This window comes from Geospiza fortis, unplaced genomic scaffold (genome assembly GCF_000277835.1).
Source record: "Geospiza fortis unplaced genomic scaffold, GeoFor_1.0 scaffold174, whole genome shotgun sequence".
Lineage (NCBI taxonomy): Eukaryota > Metazoa > Chordata > Aves > Passeriformes > Thraupidae > Geospiza > Geospiza fortis.
The window spans coordinates 1,203,975-1,211,510 of record NW_005054480.1 but is presented as its reverse complement, the minus strand read 5'-3'; the positions used below and the strand labels follow the sequence as shown (position 1 = coordinate 1,211,510).

At 56.3% G+C, this 7,536-nt stretch overlaps 2 protein-coding genes across 5 annotated transcripts in view; one reads left to right on the top strand and one right to left on the bottom strand.

The window, feature by feature from the left end:
• The window catches only part of LOC102044153 (gamma-secretase subunit Aph-1b-like), a 4,482-nt gene extending 310 nt beyond the window's left edge, over positions 1-4,172 (top strand). Inside the window, exons 2-7 of the mRNA XM_005428369.2 lie at positions 653-823; positions 1,908-1,981; positions 2,153-2,275; positions 2,626-2,753; positions 2,982-3,105; positions 3,340-4,172. Coding sequence (XP_005428426.1) covers positions 653-823; positions 1,908-1,981; positions 2,153-2,275; positions 2,626-2,753; positions 2,982-3,105; positions 3,340-3,377 — 658 coding nt within the window. The 3' untranslated portion in view covers positions 3,378-4,172. The remainder of the gene's footprint in view (positions 1-652; positions 824-1,907; positions 1,982-2,152; positions 2,276-2,625; positions 2,754-2,981; positions 3,106-3,339) is intronic.
• A 707-nt stretch (positions 4,173-4,879) lies between these two features.
• CA9 (carbonic anhydrase 9) overlaps positions 4,880-7,536 on the bottom strand; it is a 15,404-nt gene continuing 12,747 nt past the window's right edge. Inside the window, exons 9-13 of one of the 4 annotated variants that reach the window (XM_031063070.1) lie at positions 5,746-5,769; positions 5,541-5,585; positions 5,310-5,403; positions 5,127-5,167; positions 4,880-5,010 (exon numbers count right to left, since the gene is read on the bottom strand). In XM_031063070.1, the coding sequence (XP_030918930.1) occupies positions 4,940-5,010; positions 5,127-5,167; positions 5,310-5,403; positions 5,541-5,585; positions 5,746-5,769 (275 nt within the window). In that variant the 3' untranslated portion in view covers positions 4,880-4,939. Of the gene's footprint in view, positions 5,168-5,309; positions 5,404-5,540; positions 5,586-5,745; positions 5,770-7,536 lie in introns of all 4 variants that reach the window. The other 3 variants (XM_031063071.1, XM_031063072.1, XM_005428357.2) reach the window with 3 other exon arrangements.

Below are 7,536 nucleotides of genomic sequence, written 5' to 3'. Positions count from 1 at the left end.
CTGGTGCTGTTGTGGGCTCACTGGAGTCACCAGTGCTCCCACTGGTGCTGATGTGGGCTCACTGGAGTCACCAGTGCTCACGCTGGTGCTGATGTGGGCTCACTGGAGTCACCAGTGCTCACTCTGGTGCTGATGTGGGCTCACTGGAGTCACCAGTGCTCACGCTGGTGCTGTTGTGGGCTCACTGGAGTCACCAGTGCTCCCACTGGTGCTGCTGCTTGCATGACAGGAGCACCAATATTGTTTGTTGCACAGCACATTGTAGACATGACAACTCATACAGTACCAGTGGAGGGTTGGTAATGGTACTGGTGCGTGTGTGCGCTGAGAAACTGGTACCAGTACCACTGTGGGACCAGAAGGATGCGGTACTGGAAGTGGTACTGGCATGGATATAAGCCTGGCACAGGTGCTGCTACTGCTGTGGGCACAACAGGGGCACTGGTGCCAGTTCTGGTGACCAGTGGGGCAGGTGTGCAGGCGCAGCACAGCAGTGAGACCCATCTGGGCACCACCTGCCCAGCACCAGTACCAGAGTGGCACTGGTGCTGGTTGGAGAGTGGGCATGGCTGGGGCACAGCTGCCAGTGCCAGTCCCAGCAGGGCAGGGGCTCTGGCACAGCACTGGTGCCAGCAAGCTCTGTCTCTTACAGGGCTTTCTTCTGGCTGGTGTCACTGCTGCTCTCATCCCTCATCTGGTTTATCGCAGTGAAAGCCAGCGACCCCCAGGATGAGCGGCTGCAGAAGGGGCTCCTGATTTTTGGGGTGATGTTCTCTGTGCTGCTGCAGGAGGCCTTCCGCTTCCTCTACTACAAGCTCCTCAGGTAATGGCATCTCCCCCACTGTGCCAGCACTGCTGGATGCTCTTCCCAGCTGTGGTGGTGCCAGGTTTTGCCTGTGAGCTGCTGGACTGGGGGGAGTGTCAGGTGTGGTGGGAAGCTGCCTCAGTGCTTACCCTGAGCACGTGGGTGGCACTTGTTTCGGTGTGTTGACCTTAGTGGGTCTCAGGTGGTGGGGCAGAGCAGCCCTAAGGTCTGGAGCATCTGGTGCCCTGATTGAGTAGCCTGGGTGACAGTCTCAGAGCAGCCTGGGCAGCTTCCAGCTTTCCTGATACCATTGTCTTGGAGTGCAGGGGTTTTTGCTGCCGGGGAGGACATGCTGCACCCTGTCCTGTGGATGGACAGACACTGTGCTGGGGCTGGGCAGGCAGGCACAGGGAGGTGTCCTTCATACTCCCTGGTCCTCCAGGCAGAATGCCGGTGGGGAGCCGTGTGGGCAGGCTCCCTGCAGCAGGGCACTGCCGGAGGCGGACAGGCAGGGGGTAGCAGAGCTCCACGGAGCAGCCTCTGACATAAAACCACCACGTTTCCTTTGCCTTGTGGATCTCCGGTCCCAAGCACTGCTGTCCTCCCTAGGCTGAGGACCTGCCTGGCATCCTCCTGACCTATCACACCTCTAGTTGGTACAAATTATGAAGCCTCTCTTCTCGCAGTTTCTCTCCCCACTGAATTTTTCTAACTCTTCGAACTCTTCCTGCACCTCCTCCATTGTTAGTCAACACCCTTTTTAAGTGTGGAGATCAGGTACAGCCTCCCACGCCTGCAGTGGGGCTGCTTTCCATGCGGGGGTGCTGCTTGCCTTACACCCAACGTCCTGCTCACACCAGCCCTGCTCTGCAGGGCTGGCTGGCACCCACATTCCTCTGTGGAAAATCTTTCTGTGTGGCCTCACGTGATTTTCACATGCCTGGTTTGTCTGGTGGTACAGTCACACGGACAGTCTCTGTGATGGGTGTTGCTCGGGGAGGGGGAGGTTGCCAGGAAGGTGGCATGGTGCAGAGTGAACACTGCACCGTGCCTCGGGAGATGGCTTGGCTGTGCTGGGCTCCAGTGTGCTCTCACTCCACAGGAAGGCCATTGAGGGGCTGGTGGCCCTCAGTGAGGATGGCTGCTCCCCCATTTCCATTCAGCAAATGGCATATGGTGAGTGCTGTGCAGAGTGGAGCATCCTGACCGTGGGGCAGGGGCCGAGGCTGGGCAGGGCTGAGGATGGTGCTGGGAGCAAAGGGAGGTTTCTCATGCCAAAGCTCGCTCAGAGGTGCATGGGGTGACCCTTGGGAGGTTCAGGGTTTAACAGTGTCCCTGTCCTGGCAGTGGCTGGCGTGGGCTTTGGTCTCATGAGCGGCGCCTTCTCCATGATCAATCTCCTGGCAGATGCATTAGGGCCTGGCACTGTGGGCATCCATGGGGATTCACAGCTGTATTTCCTGACCTCAGGTGAGTAACTGGCACCCTTGGCTCACATCTCTGCCCAACCTCAGATGCAGCAGATGAGGTGCTGGAGTTTTCCCTCTTACGTTGTCTTGTCCATGCTGCACCCTCACTTACCTGAGACCCTTATAGTCCCCTGTCACATATCTCTGTGGCAAACCCTTCTTGCTGTTCCCTGTGGCCCTTCCTGCTCTTCTTTTCATGTTTCCCACATGTGGAGTCTGACCCAGCACCTCCCAATCCAGCCAAGCTGTTTCTCTACCCTCCCTTTACTGATTCATCTCCATCCCTTCCCCAAGTCTGCTGGCCAGGTCAAGTGGGTGATTCCCTGGTGACACCTCTTCTTCTCCCTGCAGCTTTTATGACCATGGTGCTGATTTTCCTTCACACCTTCTGGGGGATCCTCTTCTTTCATGGCTGCGAACACCGGCGCTGGTGGGAGATCGCAGCAGTTGTTATCATGCATCTCACTGTTTCGGGGTTGGTGAGTAACGGGGAGCAGGGCTCTGTGCTGGGACATTCAGAGTACTGGTCCCTGTGCTGGCAGGAAATAGGCTTTGGCACTAGCAAAGGGGCTGGCCCTTAACAAACCAAATCCTGAGGTTGGTGCCGCCTGTCTCACTCCATTTGCTGAGGTGATGACACTGCCACACATCCTGTCCCTGTCCTCTCCTGCCTGCTCACCCTTCTCTTCTCGTGCCTCTCTCTGCAGTCGTTTTGCAACCCGCTGTACGTGGGCAGCCTGGTGCCCTCCTACCTGCTGATGGCTGCTGCCGCTGCCTGGGCTTACCTACTCTCGGGGGGATCCGTGCAGAACCTGCGGCGCTTCCTGCTCTGTAAGTGCTCCTCCAGAGAGGGGGTGGGGGACACTTTGGGTCTCATGGGGTACCCAGACTGGTGCTGGGATGGTGAGAGGTTGTCGCAATGTCACAAGCAAGGGCATCATCCCCTTGTCTCCCAGAGCAGAGGAGCAGGTGGTTTTTGAGGCCATTGTCAAGTTATTGCCTCTCCTGGGGGAAGTGGGGTAGAGTTTGGTGAAAACTCACTGTTTCTCTTGTTGGTTCCTGCAGGTTTACGGAGCGGAGCCAGCCCCCAGCCAGGATCCTGAGGCCCAGCAGGATGTTCCGGTCCCCAGTCCCCCCTCCCCTCCCCTCCTATCCTGGCGGCAGGATCGGCCATCACCTTCTTTGCAATATCTTTTCTCCTGGACTGGGGGACCCTAACGCCCCTTTGGGAGTCCCCATAAAACACCTCAGTTTTGGGGGACCCAACTTTGCTGGCCCTGCTGTGAGCTCAGCCCCAGTTAGCCTGCCTGTGACTGCCGGAGGCTTGAGCCCAAAGAAACCCATCGCTTCTCCCCCCGCTGCCACAGATGTGCTGCCCCCCATGCCAGGGCAGGGGGCCCGCATTGCCTCCTCACTGCAGGGTGGAGGAAGGGGCTTTGCAAAGTGCTGCCGTGCCCTGGGTCGTGGCTGACTGCTGTAGTGCTCCTTTCTCCACCTCTCTGCCCAGTCCTGCTGCCCCAGGAGCCACAGCCCTGGCAGGGCTGAGCTGGCATCCTGGTGCAGCAGGATGGTGCTGGGGGACCCGTGGGTACTGACACCATGCAGGATGGGAGGAGGAGAGGGAAAAAGACAGTGTCCAAGGACCCAGTGGGCATGGAGGGTGGTGGAGGGCTTGGGAGGAGATGCAATGCCACAGCTGTTGCCGGCACAGATTTGGGAGGGGGTTCAAGGGACCATTCCAATGGATCATTGCCCTCTCCTGTTCTTGGGGATTTTCAGGCGGGTACCAGCCCTGGTTCTGTGCCACAGGGCTGGGAGGGAGAAACTGCCATCGGGCTGAAAAGGCAGTTTTATCCACAGTGGGCTTTTATACCAATAAAATTAAGTACCACAGACAAGTGGGGTTCTGTGTGGCCTGCAGTGCTGCCCTTGTGGGGAGGGTACAAGCAGTGGTAACAATGGCTTGTGGTGGTGTGGCTGGAGGGGGATGGTCTGGCAGTTGCAGACCCTGTTTGCCTGCCGGCCTTGCTCCTGCTCTGTCCATCCTAGCAGTGGCTGAGCTGTAATTTTACAGCTTTGGGGTGGAGGCTGCTGAGGGCTGGGGATTGGCAGGTTTCTCTCCTCTCCCACACAGGGCCAGTTTATTTCGGTTTTGTCACAGCCATAAAGCTCCCTGGGACTTGGCACTAGCTCCACAGGAGCCATCATGAAAGGTGGGAGGTAGCCACGGATCTAGGGTTGTCCTGGCTAATCTAGCTGTGATAAAGCCAGAGGTGAGCTGGGTGGGGGCTGCCCAGCAAGCAACCGGTGGCTCTGCCACCTTCAGCTCTGCCTTTCTTCAGCCTTACCAAGACACAGCTATGTTTTTCCAATGCTTTGCACAAATAAGAGGAGGAAGAAGTCCCAGAGTGATGGAGGGCAGGGCTGGGCTGTAGAAGAAGCCTTGTGCTGCTTACTCTGGAGCTCTGCCCAGTGCACAGAGGCTGATGCTGTCTTTGCCGGTTGGGAAGGGGTCCCTGCCCACCCCTCTCCACTGTGATCCCAGCTGAACCAGGGTGCTCTGTCCTGCCCCACAGCTTCCCACAAAGGCAGCAGAGACAGCTGGTACCATGGGAGGATTTTACTTTTTTTTTAAGAGTTTTTACCTTTTTTATAACAAAAATATCTATTGGGGCCAAATGCTGCCCCCCAGACAAACAGTCCATGTGGGCAGCCCGTGCAGCCAAGGCGTGCTGGAGCACTGGTCTTCCTTGACCTGGGATGGGAGTGAGGGGAGGTGGGGTGAGAGGCTGAGCCAGTGGGGCTGGGACTGCCACAGAGGTGTGGAGTTTACGCAGTGTTCTCGGTGCTGGCTGCCGTGTAGATGACCTTGGATTTGGTCGGTGAGTCCAGCCTGGTGGGGAAAGAAAGGGGGAGACTGTTAGACTAGGAGGGAGGTCTTGTTGCCTGAAACCACCATTAATCTCTCGTCTTGTGGGGGCCCTGGACCCATCCTGTCCCCATGCACTGTCCTGCTGTGTCTCCCCATTGCTCACCGTGCGTTCTGGCTGCGGTGCTTATAGATGTACAGCAGGAAGGCCAGTGCTGTGACAGCAAAGAGCACCCCGAAGAGCACAGCCAGCACATCTCCTGCAAACCAAGCACAGCCGTGTTACTCTAGGGGAGGTCCCCTGCAACTACTGGCTGAGTAAGAGGAGGCAAGGAGCAGGCTGGTAGCCCAAGGGCAGAGGGGACACAAAGAACCAGCCTTGGCTGGGCACGCTTACCTGCATGAAATGAGCTGGAGTGTCCTTCTGAAAAGGAGACAAAGACTGGAAGATAAGAACCAGCAGCATGGATGCTAGAGCAGCCCTACAAACCCGCTGTGGCTGCCCGCCCCCAGCTCAGCACATGGCTTGCACAAGACCCCAGTTCCCAGGCAGGTACACCCCCTGCCTGCCTTCCCCTGCTTTGTGCCAGCCCCCCACCTACCTGCTGTTGCTGAATCATCACTACCTGTAAAGAGAGACAACACAATCAGGGCACAGCCTTTGGAGCATTTGGGGAGGGAAGTCTCAAGCCTGAAGGCCTTTGGGTTCCACTTCCAAAGTAGGGCTGCCTATAAGACTCCCATCAGCTGCCGCATCCCCAGCAGCTCACAGCATCTTGCTGCAGGAAGCCCAGCCCTGACACCCTGCCAGAAGCATAAGAAAAGGGGAGAAAAAAGGATCCCTGAACCACAGCCCACAGCTGAGCCTCACTGAGCCCAGCTAGAAACTCCCCCCGTTGTTGTTGCTACAGCCAAGGAAGCAGGCAGGGTGCTGAGCACTGCAGCACTCCATGACTGCACAGGAGACCCCAGAGAGGCACCTGGGCAGAGCCCAGCAGGCAGCAGCCATGGGGACAGTTGTCTGCAGTGAGATGGTCAGCAGCTCCCAGGGAGGAGGCAGCCACACATTGCAGGTAGGGCACCTGGCATGGGGCTGGCTTGGTGGCCCTACATGCTGGGAGGGAGCTGTGCTGGACAAATGTTTGCCCAGCATGAAAGCATGGCTTTTAAAGAGCTGCATTATCATCTGTACATGTCTCAGGTATGGTGCACAGAGTGGCACTATCTATGGGCTCTATCCAGCCACATCGCTGCTGCAGGAAAGCTGCCACCTCCACCCAGCAGCTGGGGACAGGAGGGCTTATCCCGAGCTGGGGGTGACTGGCAAAAAGATCAACAAGCAATGGCACAGAAGGTGCAGCTGCAAGCCAAACAAGATGTGATTCCACAGCACTCCATCTCAGTGCTCAGCAGCCCCAAGGGCTAAAGCAGGCAGTTAGCACTGACGTGGGGAGAAACCCCCAACAATCCTGTTGGGGGCAGGGGACCGGTAACCTCATCCAGGAGTACTAGGACATTCTCCTGGCACTTCTGGAACAAGACCTTTGTCTTTTTGTTACAGTGGGGATTTTTGTATAGAAATAGCAAATAATGAAAAAGAAAAAAAAAAGAGTAAAGTTGGCCAACTCCCCCCTTGCCCCAGTGTTGGGAGGCTTTGGAACAGCTTCTGCAAGAAAGTAGTAAAAGAAAGGCTTGGAGGTAAATGGAAAATATGATAAAGTATCTAAGAGGTTTACCAAAGATAGAGCATGCCAGCCTAACCCGATATCCTTCTTTGATAAGTGATATTCTAGACAAAGAAAATGCGGTAGATTTTATCTCTCCCAGTTTCAGTGAAGCATTTGATGCAGTGCCACATGGGAAACTGCTAGCCAGGCTGAAGACCACAGTGAATAAAAGCCTAGAGCCATTAGCAAGCAGGCTGCAGGTGGAACGGTGAGGGAAGTGCCTTGCACCACATTGTGTGGTTATTGAGGCATTGCCCAGAGGCCTGGGACCAACCCTGTGCTGTTTCTATTAGTCACCTTCACAGAAGGTGTAGAAAATGCCATCAGAACAGAAAAGGAACAGGATGTTGAACAGAAAACCCCCAGTGACCTCAGGGAGTAGCAATGGGCAAAAACTCAGCGATGCAGAGCAATAGTCACACCTGATGATTAATAGTGATTTCTTCTCATGCCTGGAAATCACCAATGCAAGAAAGGCCTTCAAGGAGAAACAGAGGGTGGGCATTCAGGGACCCCTCAGGCAGGGGACTGTGTGCCTGGCCAGGATGTGTGAGGCTGTGCTGACAGAGCACAGCCTTCAGCAGGGGTCCCAGCACTGCCCATCCTGCAGGATTTGGGGGAGGGTTGTTCACTGTGAGCTTGTACCTCCGGCAGCTCCTGCTTACT